Raw genomic sequence first — 20,098 nt, 5'->3', positions numbered from 1 at the left:
ATGGGAAACCCAGAGACAAGCTCCGTGGTCCTAAATTTGAACGTTTGGCCAACTCCAGCAATGACAATGATGTGATGGGTTGTGTTTTTTGTTGAAGCGCTGGAGGGATCGAGGCTGCAATGGAGAGCAACGACTCACAAGTGATATTGCTTGGAACGTTCGAAGCTGCGTACAGCTGGCGGGCGCTCGCATTCAGCGTCCTCCTGCTGATCTTCGTTATCACCATCCTATCCAGCCTGCTGGTGCTTGGCACAGTGACCGTCTCCAAGGAGTTGCACAGGCCCATGTACGCGTTCATGTGCAACCTGATACTGGTTGACATCATCGGCTGCACGGCCAGCTTGCCCCAACAGCTGGGCATTTTCCTAACGGGCGACAACCGAATATCGCGCGCGTCCTGCATCACGCAGATGTTTTGGATCAACGTCTTCGGCATTGTGGAGTCTCTCACTTTGACTGCAATGGCATTGGACCGTTACGTGGCCGTCTGCTACCCGTTGCACTATCACACCGTCGTGACCGCGAAACGAACGATGATCGTCGTAGCTACCGTTTGGGTCATCGCGATAGCGGAACTGTTACCGTTGACGATTCTTGTCATGCAATTGACGTTGAAAGACGCCAACAGGGATATGCCGGGCATTTTTTGCGATTACTTAGGATTCGCTCGCCTATCCATCAATGACACACGAGTTCAAGAAACGTACAGCTCGGTGATGATGGTGGTGCTCTTTGGGCTACCTCTGTGTTTAATTGCCTACACCTACGTGATGATCCTCTATGAGTTCAAACGTACACAGCTGAGCGATTCCAAGATGAAAGCCCTGCACACCTTTCTGACTCATGTCTTCTTGCTTGCCGCTTTTTTCATCGCAGTCTTCATAACTATACTCGTGCCGCGTATAGTCAAGGATTTTCAAACCGTTCAAGCAAGAAATATCCGTTGTCTTTCTCAAATCATAACGTTCTTCGTCCCAATAGCGAACATCAGCATCTACTTCGTCAGAACCAAGGAGTTGAGAAAGGAGGCAAATATGTGTTTTAAGAAAGTTGTTATGACAATTTCCAGAAGTTCAAGACATCACAAGGTGTGTGCTTCAGGGAGTAAACGTTCATATGCAAACCAAAAAAATGTACCAATGTGATGTAAAACTAAACTATAAGCTATTTTTATTTTACCAGGTAAGGCTCACTGAACTATGTAGCTCGTTGTCAGAAGCAGCCTAGCCACAAATTATTACTCAGCGAAGTGGCTTATCAACGTGTGGAAATTAATAGCAGCAAAATGCTCTAAACACTTCTTGATTCTAAATGTGGAGGGAAAAACTGGAGGACTCGGAGAAAAATCCACGGGACTACGGGGAAAACATGGAAACTAAACATATACAGGCGCCGGGTCTGGATCGAACCCACAATCTCCGGCATACCAGGAGCCCAATGTTGCTTGGAAGCTTTTAAATAAAAATAAAGTCCACTCAAACATACACTCACTGCTTTCTCGTGGGACATTGAGGACAAACAACAGTTTCGTACTGTGTGGAGTTTCTCGTTTGCGCTGTATAACTCTCCGCGGTATTCTCGGGTTCCTGAAGTGCTCTTTGCATATTGAGCAAAACGTCGGGACATCATGCCGAAAATACTCTGCGCATTCTGAAAACACATCCGAGAGCTAAGCAAACATACTCTATGATCAAAGAAGACTGTAGCCCACTCATCTCAAGAATACATATCTAAAATACGTGATGACATGTCAATTATTGGTCGCCTTGTGAAGGCCTACATTTAACCCCTGCAGTTTCTGTAGCCTTCTCTACCGCTTATCTTCAGTCATTTCCCCCAGTCCAAGCTTCTGAGAATAATATATTTGGTCTGCCATTATATTCAGTGCGCGCACCTCAAACTGGAATCACTTAGGCCTCTCAATAGCATTCAAAATTGGTTCCAACAATAGCTGAGTTTAAATAAATTACTATGAATAGGCTTGAGAAAGGCCCCTGTAAATGTATATGATTAGATGGTGTTTATTTTAATGGTTTATGGCTGCCTATAACCAATTTGTTTACATTAATATTTTGTGCAATTGCCTCCAGTCTCTTTCCTTTCCAAAAATCAAAGTTGTTTTTAATGCAAAGCGCAATTATCTTTTTTTCACTTAGCCTTATTCATTGTTTGTATTCAACTATTGTTACATTTCGTCTAAATTTGTTAGATTACAATTTTTTTAGAATGTTGTGCAGTTAAAATTACTGGATATTAAGCTGTTCAGGTTTGGGATGCAGATTCCAAAGAACACAGGATGAGATGTTACTATCCTTTGTGCAAGCACTTCCAAGAGTTCATGAACAGTGAGCCTGGTGAAATTTGGGGAGCGCATCGTCAGTAGTGACCCTTTGGTTCCTAGGGTGTTTCGGCCTTTCATACTATACACCCTCCCCAAAGGCGGCCAGCGACAGGGTGATCAATCCTACGCTTGCGTCCCATTCCCAATTAGTCATAGCAGTTGCCTTGTTGTTGGTAGCCAACATCCCATGGGACTATGCATGGCAGGGGCGTCCTCCTCCCTGAGTCAAGCATTGTTGACTGCATACCTCCTGGCCCTCTCACTTTGGGGCCCAGCTGGGGTCTTTCCTCTTCATCCAGAGCCACTGACTGCTGCCTTCTGCCGCCTCCGATACAGCTTTGATTGCCGAACGCTGGCTCTGGCCCTTAATTCCCAGGTCTCTAAGCAGTCTGGTTGTAGATGTTGCCACAAAACCTCTGCAGCCCACCTCCACTGGTCGGACTTCTGTGTTCCAGCCATGATGCCGTGCTAATTGACTCGTACTGAACATTTGAACAGTACACTACACTGTTTTGATAGGCCTAGGCTGACTGAGAAACAGGTCTGGGTTTTGGTGTGTGGCGGCCGTGATGTAAACACATGCCGCCCTTGTAAATGAGACAATGTTGTTGCGTGTGTCTCAATAGGTAATATTTAATCTTTTTGTTAAATAAAGGATATGAACTGACTGACTGAAAATGCAGGACTATTCCTAAATATGCGTATTTAAATTTCGATTTAAAGCTTTCGTGACTGCAGGGATTCATCTTCTTGGTTCTTTCGGTAAAGTCACGTAGAAGGGAAGTAATAAAATAATAAAAATAAAACATAATAAAAATAATAAAATAAAATAATATAAAATAATATTTTATTTTATTATGTTTTATTTTTATTATTTTATTACTTCCCTTCTACGTGACTTTACCGAAAGAACCAAGAAGATGAATATGCGTATTCCCTTGGGTATATTTCAATTAACTCATTGGGCAGAGTTTCCTTTGGAACCATGACTTACATACTCACACTTCAACATACCCACAATGCGATTTATGAACTTGGCATAGATCACAGAATTGGGAAATTATGACATTGGAAAACTAGCTACCAATTATTTTTTTCTTCTATTTATTGAGTAAAGCAGAGTGCTATCCTAGCTTGCCGAATGAATAGGATTGCCACTTTCCACAAATCAAACACGGACATATTACTCAGTCAGCCTATGTCTATAAAATAGTGTGTAGTATACTGTGATAAAGTTCAACAAAATATCAGTACCAGAATCTGGGGACAAATCAATCACAGCCAACGAAACAGGTGAAAATTCTCGACCGTCCGCATCAAACCTGGACAGGTGGCAACCCTACAAATAGGTGAGGTACACATTTGCTCTGCTTGCAATAACCAATCAGAGTCTGGTGGTGCGGTGAGCTGAACCGAGCACAACATTATTATGCAATCCCTGGCCACGGCCAGAATCTACCAGTTAGGTGCCGGTTCACCACTCTTCTCTCCAATCCTTCACACAGCAGCAATAGTAGAACTTTTATTTGCCACTTTGTAAAATACAAAAGTGAAGGCATAGCTCTGCTATTGCTTTATCACACCACTGTTGGGTTAAGGGCTTCCACTCAAGGGTATGTTTGCCTACTGTTCCACACTGGCCAGACATTGCCATGTTATTCTATTCTAGAGTTACGGAAATATGTTCAGAAGCCAAATGACAATGTTGAGGTTTGCTACCTACGAGAGGGTTTCAGCAGAGAGTTGGTGTAGTTTTGCTGTTCCTCCATTGAAGGAGTGCAGACCACAGTGATTTCCTGTGTGGTCCATAGTTAGGCTTGCATTGCCACAGCTGCACCATGGCTTGTGTCTTTAATGTTAAACTTACGAACACGTGCGCATTGACCCACTGATGTTCCAATGCGGTCGATCGTGCACCAGTGTCTTTGAGGGAAGTCGAAGCCACAAGGTGCGATGTTTGGGTCTCGAATTAGGTGTGTATTCTGGATGTCCAAATGGTTTCACTTTGTTCAACAGCATTCTTCCGGATTTGAGTGGGATTCTAGGATGTTGACAGAGCGATCACAGAACGGGTTTCAGGACTTGAGTCGGCATCAAGGAACATTTCTGGGATCTTGGTTGATGATGGATAGGTGGTTGCCTATTGGCAAAACATTGTGCAAACTCCCTTGCAGTTTGCATGTGTCTGCGGATATTTGGTGGAATAATAGTTACCTGAACAGGAAGCCAGGGTATTGGTGTCAGTTTCAGTGTTCCGGTTATCGATGCGCACTGCGTTATTTAATTGTGCATCTAACAGCTTGTGCATAAACTTCCAGATCAGATTCAAGGATGATACTCTGCTACTGAGTAGATCAGTGATAGTGTGGCAGAAAGCAGCACATCCACTGAGATGCCCTCAAGGCTATACCTGCAAGTTTCTGTTGCAGGGCGATTCTTCATTTGGTCTTTTTACATATCCAGATGTCTTGGAGTGGGGTCATAGCACACTGAGCTACCACAGGATACATCAGGGGTGATATCTTCTGCAAAATTGTTCAAGTGGAAAGCACTTGTGGTGGTTTTGAAATAATTTTGCCAGTCTCCAGCGACTGAAACATGTCTCCAATAACGTTAGATCGGCTGTTAAGTGTATGTACAACATTACCCGAGGTTTGTACCCTGTGCAGCAAGGAAAACATCATCTGTGTGTATGAACTTTTGAGATTATGTACATGGCAGATCACTTATATACTTGCTACATATTATTGGTGCTAGTACCGAGCCTTGAGGGAGGCGATTGCTCAGAATTCCCTTGTGGATGTTTATTAGTGAGGTGTAACCTGAAAGTATTGTTTGCTGAGCATTGCGTCGATTAGGTGTACAGTAGAATAGATTCTGATGATTTTGGACAACTTCGATAGCAGCCTATGTTGCGAAACAGTGCCATCAGCAGCAGCAGGGAGGTCAGTCGTTGCTGCGCCAGTCTTCTGTTGACGCTAGACACCAGATTCTATGAGGGTGGGGAAGACAACGATCTGTTCACAGCAGCTACGGCCGTTCGGGTGGAAGTTGGGGGTCGATAATGGTAGAAAGTCTGGAAAGCACAGCAGAATCCATCAGCTTGGAGGTGGGTGACTAGAGGAATATTGGCCCAGTATCTGGAGAGCAAGTTGACTTTCCAGGTTTCAGAATGGCAATGATTTCGGCTTGCTTACATCTTTTTTGGATGTTGCCTGTCCTGTGTATTGATGCTCAAGAGTTTAACACATAGGCTTTCGCGACCAGTATTATTCATAATAAAGGTTTTTGGGTTAGATCGCGTTATTTATAAATGTGTCACAACCCTCCACCACCCGACATGGCCAATCAATAAAAAATGTGTCACGTTGACAAAAGACAGATATTTCACTACTATTTCACTGATCTATTATTTTTTCTACCTACGTGACTTTACCCAAAGAACCAAAGAGTATACACTTATGTGGCTCAGCGTTGGTCGGCCTGGATCTGTCAGTCGCCTTTGGCACCATCGACCATGAGATACTCATCGGGAGGTTAATGACAAGGTTTGTCATTTCCGCCACAGCAGTGGGATGTATTGAGTCATACCTGCATGGTCAATCACAGTTCATTTAGCTGGCTGAAGATCAGTTGTTGCCTGTTTCGTGCCTGGTCAGCCTTCCACAGGGAACCATCCTGGGCCTTTGCTATTTCCAACCTACGCCTCTCCGATCGCCGATGTCATCTGTTCGCACGACATCAAGTTCCATTTGTATGCTGATAACCAGAGGTGGGACAAAGTCATTGTTATGCTAGTCCAAGTCGAGTCTCAAGTCATCAAATTCATGACTCGAGTCTGACTCGAGTCCAAGTCACATGACTCGAGTCCACACCTCAGAGGTGGGACAAAGTCATTGTTATGCAAGTCCAAGTCGAGTCTCAAGTCATCAAATTCATGACTCGAGTCTGACTCGAGTCCAAGTCACATGACTCGAGTCCACACCTCTGCTGATAACACGCAGTTGTACATGGCAGTGAAGTCAGAGTTGGACACACAGCGCCTCTGTAGCCTCGACGATTGCATGCAAGTGGTACTCGTGTGGTTTGCACCAAACGATATGCTGCTTAACCCAGAGAAATGGGAGGTTCTGCTGGTTGGTAGCTGGGATCAGGCGGAAATATTGGTGGGAGTTGTGGACTCCAAGATTCTACTCATCTAAAGAGCCTCGGCACCACCTTCCACCAGATGATGTCGTTGAATTTATCACGTGCAAAATATGGTCAGGTCCTGCAATTTCCACATTCGGACTCGACTACACATTCGCCCACTGTTGAGTTGTGACATAGCCAACACGGTGGCGTGTAGAATAGTATCGACGATACTGGACTCTTGCAACTCGTTAATCTACTGGACGTCAAACAAAAACATACGCTACAGCATATAATACATTAGTTAGCGTGACAGATACCACAAGATCCGACCATATCCGTCCAATGGTGGCTACAAACTGCTCGCGACAAACGAACCACAAAAGCTTGCTGAGCTTGTCAAGGAGCATATTAAATCACATCCTGAAATCCGTGGGTGTTCAACGTTCAACGTCTACAGTACCGCCGAGTACGGAGGCCATGAGTCTCCCAAGCATTCACTCTGCTGCACCTAGTGACATGCGTGTCTTCACTGCATCAGAGCCCAGGAGTCTGAGGCTGCAAGCTGCTCCTGAGTCAAGCTCAGAGGTCGGAGGCTGCACGCTGCTTCTACATCAGAGCCCAGGAGTCTGAGACTGCAAGCTGCTCCTGAGTCAAGCTCAGAGGTCGGAGGCTGCACGCTGCTTCTACATCAGAGCCCAGGGGTCTGAGGCTGCAGCCGCTCCTAAGTCGAGTTCATGGGTCTGAAGCAACCAGCTGCTCCCGCATCAGACCCCGGGAGTCTGAGGCTACAGCTGCTCCTGAGTCCAGCTCAGGGGTCGGAGGCTGCACGCTGCTCCTACATCAGAGCCCAGGGGTCTGAGGCTGCAGCCGCTCCTAAGTCGAGTTCATGGGTCTGAAGCAACCAGCTGCTCCCGCATCAGACCCCGGGAGTCTGAGGCTACAGCTGCTCCTGAGTCCAGCTCAGGGGTCTGAGGCTGTGAGCTGCTCCAGCACGAGGCCCAGAGGAGTTTCCAGAGTCAAGACCTCAACGTGCGGTTGGATGACTTTTCGGTGTAGACGCGAGCAGGTTGGTCAATGTGATGGTTTTGTGATTATTTAGTTGTCTTGTGACTGTTTTTTTTAAAAGTTGTATTGGTAAGAGTCCGGTGCTTCTTCATTTCGTTCGAGCTGCGTTGAGGAGCGGCTGTGTGCCAGGAGCTCTGGTGGGCAGGACTGCTTTACGAGGGTTTAGGAGAGAGGTCCTGTCACATCCAAACCACACAATCTCCTCATAAAAATCCTGGATGAAAGGTGTTCAAGCTAAATTATAGAAAGTGTCAAGTCCATTTTCACTGCATACAGCGTGCCATGGCCAGAATGAGACGACAATCTACACAGGCTATTTGGGCAAGTGCTGTTAATGAGCACCTATTCAGGTCAGCACACCACGAGCCTTGTGGTCGCATTCTTCTACTCTCTGCGGATGTCTACACACCACACCAAGCACTCACTTAAGGTCGAGTCTACCGAGATGAGGCCTAGGATCAGTTAATATGATCACAACTGATGTTATAGCCATGACCGATAATTAAACTCAGTTTAGGCCTTCAGTGGGACAAATTCAACTCGGAATGGTCTTAGTGCTGGTTACAACCACATTTGCCAATGTGATTTGTAATTTTAATCTTCATTCATGGATCGATAGTTCTATTTGCATGTGCCATTTTATAGAGGGAATGTGTTTTTAAATCCTTTATATTAAGTTCGCTTGCTTGCTTGCTTACGACCGTGCAAATCTTTCGGTCGTTTTTTAACCCACTTCCCGTGATCCAATCGAGCTGACATTTTCCACACAGACTCGTTGTGCGTGACAATTAATATTCGTGAAAAATGTTTTCCAAAATTTTACACTGTTTAGGGAATTTTTTAAAATATTTAATTACCAATTGCTTAATGCTGGCAGACAATCATCTGACCCATAGGTGGCAGCCATCTCAAGCCAGAGGACGAGAGGACTCTAGCCGCCACGCATATAAAGGATTTATAGTGAAAAACTTTGTTTTTACGGGTTAATTTTTTGTTGGTGTGGTCTAGGACCGTTTTAGTTTTTATGTTGTTGCCTTGCCCAAGATTGCACTCCTATCGGTTTGTGTATCGTTTTTGCTATACCTTTTTGACCCGCCCCTACTGGACATTGGTGAAAAAGAGCTGCAGAGTTCATCAGATTCTTACCGATCTAAATAAAGATTCTGATTTGTGAACCTGAGCCAGTGGAAACCACAGCTTGCTGTTGAAAATCCCAGAGAACGGTGGGATGCCTGAGAAGGACGATGAGGAATATGACAGTAAGCTTAAGTGGTGAGATGTTAACTCCCTCGCCTGGTATACAGGTCGTGGGTTCGATGCCGATCCCTAACGCGTGCTGTATATTTCAGGCACCGCTCGTCCACTAGGGGCGTTGAGAGGCCGCCCCACCAAGCAGCTGGAGATGAGAAATATTTTTTCTCATAAAAATACTTTGCAATATATTGCTTTGTTATTTAAATTTGTTTAAATATGATTCTTTCAACGTGATTTGGCTAATGAAGATGACATTTTAAGTTGTTCATATTAGAAACTGCTGCAATACATTCTGATTTGTGCCTTGGGCAGGTCTCGGGGCGGCTGTCAAGGAGTCCGAGTGAGAGAGATCTCTCTCTTCGTTCACCGCGATTAGCAGCTTCGAATTTTAGCAACGCGATTGAGACCCATTCAGGGCGGTGAAAAAGGCGTCCATGGCTGTAATGAGACGATGTCACAACGCGAGGTGGCACTGTGCAAATATTGCAGGTCACGGCCTACACCCTCGAGGCTTTTGGCAGTGTCAAAGCAGTTGTGTAGTGTGGACTTGAGGGTCATGGGGACAGCATTTGAGTGCTTTGTTGATTTGTTTCGTATTGTTTGTAAATGCCTACCGTTGGTAGCTAAGATAGTTATATCACTTTCATGGGAAGGCCAATAACATGACGAGGGTTTTCTTAATGAGAACATTAATTCAGTGGTCACTCATAACAGACCCACCTCGTGGGAATGTCAGGAGCCGCCACTGGTATATTGGGAGTCTGCGTGCTTCTGTCCCCATGGTGACATGGATTTTTATCCAGGTCCTCTAGTTTTCTCCTCCACATTTAAAATCAACATCACGCGTTTCGAGTATTTGTCAGCTATAATAAGAATAATGCTAATTTGTAACGTGAACAATGGCCACTTGCCCAAAGGCAGCGACCCTGAGGCGCGGAGGCCAGTTCAAAAATTCGTTCAGTCACCCGCTTCGTTGAGCTATCGTTTGTGGTAAACAGGTCGCTTCTGAAAACAGGACTTTCCTGGTAAAATACAATTAAAAAGTGAAATAGTTTAATTAAAATAGTTACCTGAGTATGGTGGGGTTGTGTTCTGACGTCTCTCGCTTCTCCCGCCGTGGTGACGTCATGTACCGATACATTTTTTTCCTGCCTTTTGCTCCCGAGCCAATCGGGGGCTCGGAATTCAAGGCCACGTGACCTCTAAACTCACAGCCCGTCCCCCAGGACAGGTACGTTTGGAATCTATTTGGTATTCCTAATTATAAAGCAGAAAATACATTGGTTTGTTTGTGTGAAGCAGCAAAAACTATCGAACGCAGAGCTCTGGCGTCATTAAATTTGCACAGCTTGTACTGTCTGGAATTTCTAAGTCAACGCGACTATTTTCAGCTCGCTACGTCATTCCCTTCCCGAGTTGGCAAAATGACCGTAGGTATAAGTGAGATAAGGTTGAATTTCCTTGAGTGAAAAACATCCGCTCCAGCAGGTGAGAATTCAACAAGGCACCTCACGGGCAAGAAAATGGATATATTTGAAGGACGAAGCATTCAATTATGATCCTGAATTGAATTATTCAAACTTTCCTCCGATTGTCATTGGCAGCATGATTTTGAAGTGCACTTTTTGCGATGCACTGAAGTTTGAAGGCGAGACACCAGGATTGTGCTGTTCCAGTCGAAAGATTTGGTTGCCAGAGCTTCCGGAATTGCCAGAGCCATTGAAGAGCCTTATGAATGGTGATCATCCAATGTCGAAAATATCTAAGCCTGATCCGCAAAAACAATTGCAGTTTTCAAATGACTTCGTTTGGAACATCTGTGCCTATGCCTCAGTCAACTGGATTCATGCCAACGTTTAAAATTCAAGGAAGAGTGTACCACAAAGCTGGCTCTCTCCTATAGCTGCCCAACGAAGAGTCAAAGTTCCTACAAATTTACTTTCTTGAGGACGAAGAAACTGAAGCGCAACATCTTTGTGCTGTGATTCCTGGCACAAACAAAAGTTTGATCGCTTCCTTGCAAAAGTTGCTGCACGAAAACAATCACTACGTTCAGCAATTCAAAATGGCACTTGACGATAATCCAAGTGAAGACCTAAAGATCATCATTAAGGCAAACAAGAAATCAGCACAAGGCCATGCACGTGTTTTTAATGCACCGGTAGTTAATGAAGTCGCCATCATCATTGCTGGAAATTATTTTGAAAAGCGTGATACTGTTTTGACTATGTGACCTTAAGAGTATTTTCGAGACGCACATTTCATATGACGCCTTGCAATATCCACTGATGTTTCCACGTGGCGAGGATGGATATACCATCAACATCAATCAAGTTCAGCCAGGAACGCCAAATAAAGCCAAAAAAATTGTTTCAGGCAATGGCATACTACGCCTATCGATCGATAGTGTGATCGAATGAGAACCGATTGCTAAATTACCGACAGTTACTAAATTTATGCCACAATTTGTATATCAAGATTTACCTGATTTTACATTTCCATGCAAATTTCATCTCTATCCCCGCCCACTGACCCTTGGGCTACACCCATCTCAAATTTGTATAACTCCCTGCCTTAGCAGCGCTCCCGACATATATTCTTTCCTGCCTCAGCAGCCCTCCCACTATATTTTTCACCTCATGACAATTTATTGTGTTGCGATTGAAAGGTCGTGATATTATTATTTTTATTTTATTAATTCTAGTATTTTTCTATCTACGTGGCTTTACCGAAAGACCCAAAGAACATGTATACCAAGATTGAGACTGAAAGATTGCTCTTCATCCGATTGAACCAAAATAAGCTTCGTGTCGATGATTACATTCACTTGAAAGATGCGATTGTGAACGATGGCAATGCAGAAAATGACGGCAAGTTAGTGATTCTGCCATCAACATATACCAGAGGGCCACGACACATGCATGAATATGCACAAGACGCCATCACCTACGTTCGTCATGGAGGCAAGTCGTCATTATTCATCATGTACACGTTCAATCCGAATTGCAAGGAGATGGAAGAGAATTTGATTAACGGACAATCAAAAACGAACCGACATGATTTGGTGGCAATAATTTTGCAGCAGAAGCTCATCAAATTCATGAATTTTCTCATCAAAGGCGAAGTTTTTGGCTCGGTTAAATATTGGCTTTATTCTGTCGAGTGGCAAAAAAGAGGTCTTCCACATGCACACATTTCGATTTGGTTGACGATTGTACTCAAAACAAATCAAATCGACATCATCTTTACTCTTTGGTTCTTTCGGTAAAGTCACGTAGGTAGAAAACAATAATAGATCACGAAACGTCGTGATCTATTATGTATGGATTCCTGCAGTCACGAAAGCTTCAAATCAAGCCATCATCTCTGCTGAAATTCCCGATCCGGACACCGATAAGAATCTTCACGACATCGTCTTTAAAAACATGGTCCTTGCGGCGCTTTGAATTGGCAGTCTCAATGCATGAAGGATAAGATGTGCAGCAAGATATTTCCACATCAATTCATCAAGGAAACGAAACATTAACAGATGGCTACCCATTGTATCATCGTCCGTAAACCTGAAGATGATGGAAAAACGACAACCATCAAAATGAAGTCGGAGGATGTGGAAATTGATAATCGCTGGATCATTCCATTGTTGCGCCCAACTTGCTTCAAGGATCTCCGAACAGTCGATTGAGTTGAACACGACACGTATCATGCAGCTTGCTTGGCATTGGGACTACTAGAGAACGACAATCAATGGGACGATCCATTGAAGGAAGTGAAGGAATCGGATTCACCATCAAAAATCTGAACTCTCTTCACAGTCATCCTGTTGTTTTGTGAACCATCAAATTCTAAAGCACTTTTGGAGAGCTACAAAGATTGCATGTCTGAAGACATTTTGAATAGACTTCGACGAGATAATCCTCAAATGACTTTGGAAGTCACTGATGACATCTATAATGAGGCACTTATCATGATTGAAGATACTCTTTGGAGATGATTGGAAAGTCTTTGTCGGAGATCGGCATGAAAAGTCCTTCATGACAGCAAGCAGTGAACATGACTCGAGAAATGCGTCGAGAGTTGTCATATGACTGTGACAAAATGCTTGGTTATGTGGCGCAGAACCGAGTCACTGTTGAATACAGAGCAACAAACTCTTTATCAAAGGTTCTACGACGATATTACAGCAACAAAGGCGGAGTAATTTTCATTGACGCGCCTGGAGGAACCGGAGAGCCTTGTTGATCAATTTGTTGCTGGCCCGCATCAGAGGAGAAAAGAAGATTGCACTTGCTGTTACATCTTCTGGCATCGCTGCAACGTTGATGACTGGTGGACGAACAGCGCATTCAATGCTTCAAATCCAGATGGACTTGGTCCATAATGAAGTGCCCGTTTGCAACATCAAGAAAGGAAGTGGAAAGGCCAAAGTACTGCTGGAAGCTAAAGCGTCATTCTGGGATGACATCTCGATGATGCATAAGCACGTCAACAGAATACTGCAAGACATTCGTGGCGGTTTGATTGTTGTCCTTCCTGGTGATTTTCGCCAAGCGTTACCAGTGATTCCAAGAGGCACGATGGTTGATGAGATCAAAGGGTAAAACTAATCTTATGCTGTCATACTTTCATAATGGCAAAAAGGTATCCCATGGTATAGCTGCTCACTCCGCGCTATAATTGCTCTGATACGTGCATTGTCTTTGTGCTGTTTGCCTTAGCATTCTCTGGTCTAACACTGGTGAGAGAGGCCCTGTCTCTGGTGTAGGCCAATCAGTTTCAAAGACATTGCAAAAATTATCAGAGCATGTTTGTTTGCATGTTCACCACAAGTACGTGTGGGGTAATGCAGACTTGATTCCACGGTGTTTGAACATCTCAACACCTGCTGTTTAATTGCCAAAAAGGGTTAAACCTATTCTTATTTTTCAGTACGCACACGGTGGTGTACAATGTAATAATTAGGTTAGAATAAATATTATTGTAACTTGTACAAATTGTTAGTGTGAATATTGCAAGTTGTAGAAACTATGCGATGCCTTACCGAACATAATTGACAAAATAATCTAATCTAATTGTACAGTTATATCGAGCGCCTTCGCTCAAGGCACTGAGCAACAACTTACACAACGGTGACAGAATTTAACAGTGCCGTTGGCAGGAGCGTGCGACAAGGATTGCTGAACGAGTGACAACAACGATAGAGGGGTAGGAAAAGACAGGGGAGGGACGGCAAGGAGTGGAGGGCAAGGGGAGGGAAGAGGTGAGGCGAGGCTTTGAGAGGGGAACGGGAGGAGGTTAAAAAAGGGGGGGACTGCTCAATGTACAGGGGACGTTGTAAAACACGTTGAAAAGTTTCTAGTTAAAGCTTTCGTGACTGCAGGAATTCATGTTCTTGGTTCTTTCGGTAAAGTCACGTAGAAGGGAAATAATAAGAAAATAAAAATAAAACAATAACATTCTCCCGACGTTTCAATTGTAACACAAGCAATCATCATCAGGTGTGAAAACCACAGCAAGAAAATTTGAAAAAAAAATTCTTGCTGTGGTTTTCACACCTGATGATGATTGATTGTGTTGCAATCGAAACGTCGTAATAATTTGATAGTTTTATTGTTATTATTTTAATATTTCCCTTCTACGTGACTTTACCGAAAGAACCAAGAATACGTTGAAAAGTGTTTTCCTCTGCCAGCGCATGTGCGATCAGGTAGCGTAGCTCACAAGCCAGCTCCCAGGTTCAACACGAGCTATGGATGCGGTCATTATTTTTTTACTGCAATGCGATAGGTCGCGGACGTCACACAACACGTTTTTGTGCACATTTATATGAATCTCTATTTATCCCGTGTTGGGTAGACTAACTCAATTTTATTGCATTATCATTGGGACGCTTGAAGGCTAGGATGATACACCTGAAGGCTAGCATGTAAACTATAAAATCACACTTACTATACGCCCCGTAGTCTCATCAAACAACACGACACGATGCACAATATATGGGCAGATAATAAGCCTCCACTTATCTGTCCCTCCATGTGAAGCGTTAGTTGGCTCAGTGGCAGTGCGCGTAGTCCACTCTGCCAGGCCACCTCAAGGAGACGCTTGGGACGCGTTTGTACGAGAACCAAATTAAACTGCAGTTCATCGAGAAGCGTTTTACACAGGGGCGTTGTTAAGGAAATTACATTCCTTTGCATTGAAGGATTAATGAATAAGCACATGACCCGCAAGTCGTTAGACGCAGTGACCACGTGATGCTCACAGGTGTATAAATACGCAGCCGGTGAACGCACTGAGCACATTACTGTGAAGGGCCCGCCTCCGAGGTAAGATTCCAGAGCAGTGCATCGGTCAGCCGCACCCTTACCTGATCAGCTTGGAGCGCATCGCAATTACGGTGCCTCCAGCTACTTAACCTTAATATGAAATACAGCACCTATTTATCTCACGTTAAAATATGGCAAATCAAACCAAGGGCACAGACGCCCTGATGTTTAGCCATGTTTACTCTTTGGTTCTTTCGGTAAAGTCACGTAGGTATAAGAATAAAACAAAAAATAAAATATCACGACGTTTCGATCGCAACACAAGCGATCGTCCTCAGGCGGAAAAAAATAATCCAGCAGTGGAACCGCTGATTTAGCGGACGACCGCTTGTGTTGCGATAGAAACGTCGTGATATATTATTTTTTGTTCTATTTTTATACCGACGTGACTTGTTTTGAAAGAACCAAAGAGTATGGATTCCTGCAGTGACGAAGGCTTCAAATCAAGATTTAGCCATGTTGTTAAACTGACTGAGAGCAGTGTTTTGAACACCGAATGATGGTGTGACGTATAATTTTAAATATTGCACGGCAATATTTTTCATTGGTAAAACAGCCGTGTAGAAATAACTAAAATTATTCAGCCAATATTGCAAATATAGATAACACAGCTCAGCTGCCTATCATTGTGGTCAATGCAACCTCGTGTGATGGTTTGCATTGATAGGTAGTGGGTGTTGTGAACCATATGTTTTGTCCATGTGGGTGACGTTCAATCAATATTTGTTTCCTCCCATAATTTATTGACTTGTGACGTTGCCTTGAAGGTGGAAAATGTTCTTGTAGGTCCTCACCTATCTTCACGAACCTGCACCGTCATGGCAAAAGTATCATTGTTTAACCCATCCTGCATGGGGATGATCTCATTCCTGCAGTGCGGTGCTAAAGAGCTGCACATGGACGAGTTTAACACGCCACACACGGCAATTCGCGCAATATTGGTTGGCATTGTGGACAAATGGACCCGTTCCTGGGATATTAAAGGTGGAATTTTTTTTTAAGTCAGAGTCGATATGCATTTAAATTTGTCAGTAGTGGAGAGTGTAATGTTTAGTGAGTTGTTATTTTGATGAACAGCATAATATGTCTGTTAAGTTGGGGGTGTTTTTTTTTCTCGGAACTTACAGGATTTGAGAGATTATTGAATTTTACAAAAATCCTTAATATCGCACATTACATTTGACGGAGGCAATGGAAAATAGCAACAACACTTTCATTTTACTCGGAACATTCGAAACCTCCTACGGCGTACGGGCGCTCGCTGTCAGCCTGCTGCTGCTGATGTTCGTCGTCACCGTCACCGCCAACCTGCTGGTGCTGGTGGTTGTGGCAGTCTCCACAGACCTGCACAAGCCCATGTACGCCTTCATGTGTAACCTGGTGCTGGCTGACCTCATTGGCTGCTCGGTGAGTTTGCCCCAACAGCTTCACATCCTCCTGACGGGCGACAACCGGATTCCGCGCTCGTCCTGCACCGCGCAGATGTTTTGGATCAACGTGTTCATTTGCATGGAGTGTCTCACTCTGGCCGTCATGTCCTTCGATCGCTACGTGGCGATTTGCCACCCGCTGCACTACCACGCCATCGTGACTGGTAAACGGACGCTGCTCGCGATTTTGACCGCGTGGGGCCTCGTGACGGCCGCCCTCGCGCCGCTCACGATCCTCGTCACGTCGCTGACGCTGAAAGGCGACGGCAGGCAGATGCCGGGCATTTTCTGCGATTACTCGGGGTTTGTTCGTCTGTCCATCGGTGACACGCGCGTCTACGAGACGTACATCTTGGCCTTCGTGGTGACCCTCTACGCGTTACCGCTGTGCGTAATAGGACACACGTACGCTAGGATTATCATCGAGTGCAAGAGGACACGGTCGCGTGACTTCAAGCGCAAGGCCGTGCATACCTTGCTCACCCACTTCTTTTTGCTCTCGGTTTTCTTCGGCTCGCTGTTCATCGCTGTGCTGGTGCCGCGACTCGTCAGGGATTCGCAAAGCGTTCAGGCGAGAAACATTCGCTGCGTTGCCGAGTTTGTCAGCTTCATACTGCCGATCGCGAATGTCAGCATCTACTTCTTCAGAACCAAAGAGCTGAGGAAAGTGGCCAAGAGCCGCTTGAAGAAGATGATTCCCAAAGCGTTTAGCAATCTGCGGCTTCGCAAGGTGTGGGCGACAGTGAACTAGACATCTTTACGTGTTGTTATAAGGCACATAATAATAAACATGAACGTGGGTGGATATACTGTGTCATGCACATATTAGGAGGTTTTGTAGGGAACCCTAAAAAAACACAATTAACAACAAGAAATCGGACTCCCGAAGCTTTAATTTTAAACAGCGTACAGCGCAATGCTGCTGTTCGCTGCTGCGTCTGCACGCTGCGCAGAGACATCAATGGGATGTGCAGCGTCCAGTTGAGCCCTGCACTGCATAACGACTCCTGCAGTGTTGGATTGTTTGTGCGCTTGTTCATCAATCCGCTTTTCCTGGTCAGGGTCGCGGCGGCAGCGTGTTGAGTAGTGGCGGTCCAGACGTCCCTTTGCCTGGCGACAGACTCCAACACTACTACACTATACACTACTATACACGACACTACTAAACACTATACACTATAAATTTTGATTTAAAGCTTTCGTGACTGCAGTGATTCATATTCTTGGTTCTTTCGGTAAAGTCACGTAGAAGGGAAATAATAAAATAATAAAATATATATTCTTGTTTTTTCTTTATTTTATTATTTCCCTTCTACGTGACTTTACCGAAAGAACCAAGAATACTATACACTACTACACTACCATACACTACTACACTACCATGCACTGCACTATATACTACTATACACTACTACACTATACACGACAACACTACACTACCATTCACTATACACTACCATTCACTACACACACTACTATACACTACACTATACACTACACTACTATTCACTAATATACACTATAAACTACTATACACTACACTACACACTACACTACTATTCACTACTACACTACTATACACAGACTATGGGAACCTCATTTGCCAGTAAAAATATGATAATTGGTTTTTTACCCTTCTATCTGGCAACAAAACTGACACCTTTTTACAAGGAGTCATGTTTGCATAGACCGCACATTATCAGAGTTATGTTCTTTTGTTTGTATTATGACTGCAGGTATTGCGGTCTATGCAAACATGACTCCTTGTAAAAAGGTGTCAGTTTTGTTGCCAGATAGAAGGGTAAAAAACCAATTATCATACTATACACAGACTTTAGCTCTTCCTGGGGAATCTCCAGCCGTTCCCAGGCCAGCCAAGCCACATAATCACCCCACAGCGTGTCCTGGACCAGCCGCGGGGTCTTCGCCCAGTGTGTTGGATTGTGTGTTACAGAATCGCCGTGTAATTCCTTCCCGTGGTTCCAGTGTGTATTTAGCCTTTTTGCTATATATTTTTTAAACTAAATGTATATGTTCTTATTAAAAGCTATATAAATAATATGACAAACTGTCACTGGGCTAAAGTTCATGTCCTTAGAAATAATGGGGTATTGGTTAACACAATTGATATACCTGGGCACCTTTCCAAGAACTTACCTCGTATCAGAATTTGTATTTATACTGGAGGAATCCGATGAGCTATGAAGCTCTTTATTACAGATGTCAAATAGGGTGGGGTCAGCAAGTTACAACAACAACAAACAAACAAAAAACCGATAGGAGTGCAAAGTAGAGAAAAGGAAAGCAAGTCAATAAATACATAAGCATTCAATATATAGGTACAAATTGCATAAGGACATTAATTAATGGCAGTTTTTGAACACTAAAGGCAAGCTTGGACAAGGCAGCAAAATAACAACAACAGCCCCAAACCACAGCAAGATAATACAGCAGTCGGCCTTCCATAAAATTGCACATCAATATTCAACCATCGATATACGGGAAAAGATCAAAGTTACAAATCACTTTGGCAAATGTGTTTGTAACCAGCACTAATCATCTGCTTCAAGGAAGATTTACGATGTTCAGGGAGGAAACAAAGTTGTTCCATTACGTTGGTGCTACAGAAGCAAAGACTTGGTCACCTATTCCAATTCTGGTTCTAGGGATAGTTAAAGGGCGATTATATTGACGTTTTAGGTATATCGAGGACGCGCTGAAATGTTGTTTTTGTTGTCTAAAACGAGTGGCAGCCCCATTTAAAAACTGTGTCGTTTACTCAGCCTCAGTAAGAAGATACTCGAATGATGTGACGCGTTTTCAGTCGAGCATTCGTCTCGTAAATCTTCCACCATAATCTGCTTTGTATCTTATTCTGGCAGTCTACCCGCATTGGTTGAAAATAAACGTCTTTGTCGCATTACCAGATCTTGACCGTTCACTCATGACCATCCTTTTATCTTGTTCAGTTGATTAAATCAACGAATGCATATTGAAACCGTGAGCTAAACGAATGTATGTGTTAACATGAAAGTTCTTGTAGCAAGAATTTTTTTTTTGCCGTATGAACTGTTGGTATTCTTCAGTTTTCCATGCGTACCCTTTGTCCTGTTCAACAAGCGGAGTTCCTTATGAAAGACCCAACTCAGAATATCTTTGGTTTAGATCTTCTGCGAAGCTCACAGTCCACCTTCAACCGCATCTGCACAAACCATGGCAGATGCGGATACCTGATGCACAAATAGAACATTCAAACTCTCCAGCGTTCGACTGTGGTCATACAGAACAGACTGTACAACATATAACGATGCAATTCCCGATCCACAAATGCAAAGGAGACATCACAGCGATACACTCCGCTGCTCCTGACGCGATTGTCTGGCTTGACCACCTAAATGTGAAATGGTAGTGGTTGGCTCTGCAACTACATCAGCCGTACAACAACAACAAGAAGCGGAGTTTAAGTCGGCTCCAAAACACACAACCTGACCCTAAGCTGGGAGCAAGACAAGGGGATTTTGTTGCAGCGTCATGACATCATGACACATTCC

General features: G+C 44.0%; 2 protein-coding genes across 2 annotated transcripts; both read left to right on the top strand.

The window, feature by feature from the left end:
• The first annotated feature begins 119 nt into the window (after positions 1 to 119).
• On the top strand, positions 120 to 1,145 carry LOC133357466 (olfactory receptor 1M1-like). The gene has a single exon (XM_061575411.1). The coding sequence runs from the start codon at positions 120 to 122 to the stop codon at positions 1,143 to 1,145; it is 1,026 nt and encodes a 341-aa protein (XP_061431395.1).
• A 15,163-nt stretch (positions 1,146 to 16,308) lies between these two features.
• Positions 16,309 to 17,298, top strand: LOC133357542 (olfactory receptor 1M1-like). The gene has a single exon (XM_061575516.1). The coding sequence runs from the start codon at positions 16,309 to 16,311 to the stop codon at positions 17,296 to 17,298; it is 990 nt and encodes a 329-aa protein (XP_061431500.1).
• The last annotated feature ends 2,800 nt before the right edge of the window (positions 17,299 to 20,098 follow it).

The sequence above is a fragment of the Lethenteron reissneri genome, chromosome 58 (assembly GCF_015708825.2).
Source record: "Lethenteron reissneri isolate LAM-NWPU_2019-01 chromosome 58, ASM1570882v1, whole genome shotgun sequence".
In the NCBI taxonomy this organism is placed as follows: Eukaryota; Metazoa; Chordata; class Hyperoartia; order Petromyzontiformes; family Petromyzontidae; genus Lethenteron; species Lethenteron reissneri.
The sequence above is the reverse complement of the archived record's forward strand: the minus strand, read 5'-3'. Positions and strand labels throughout refer to the sequence as shown.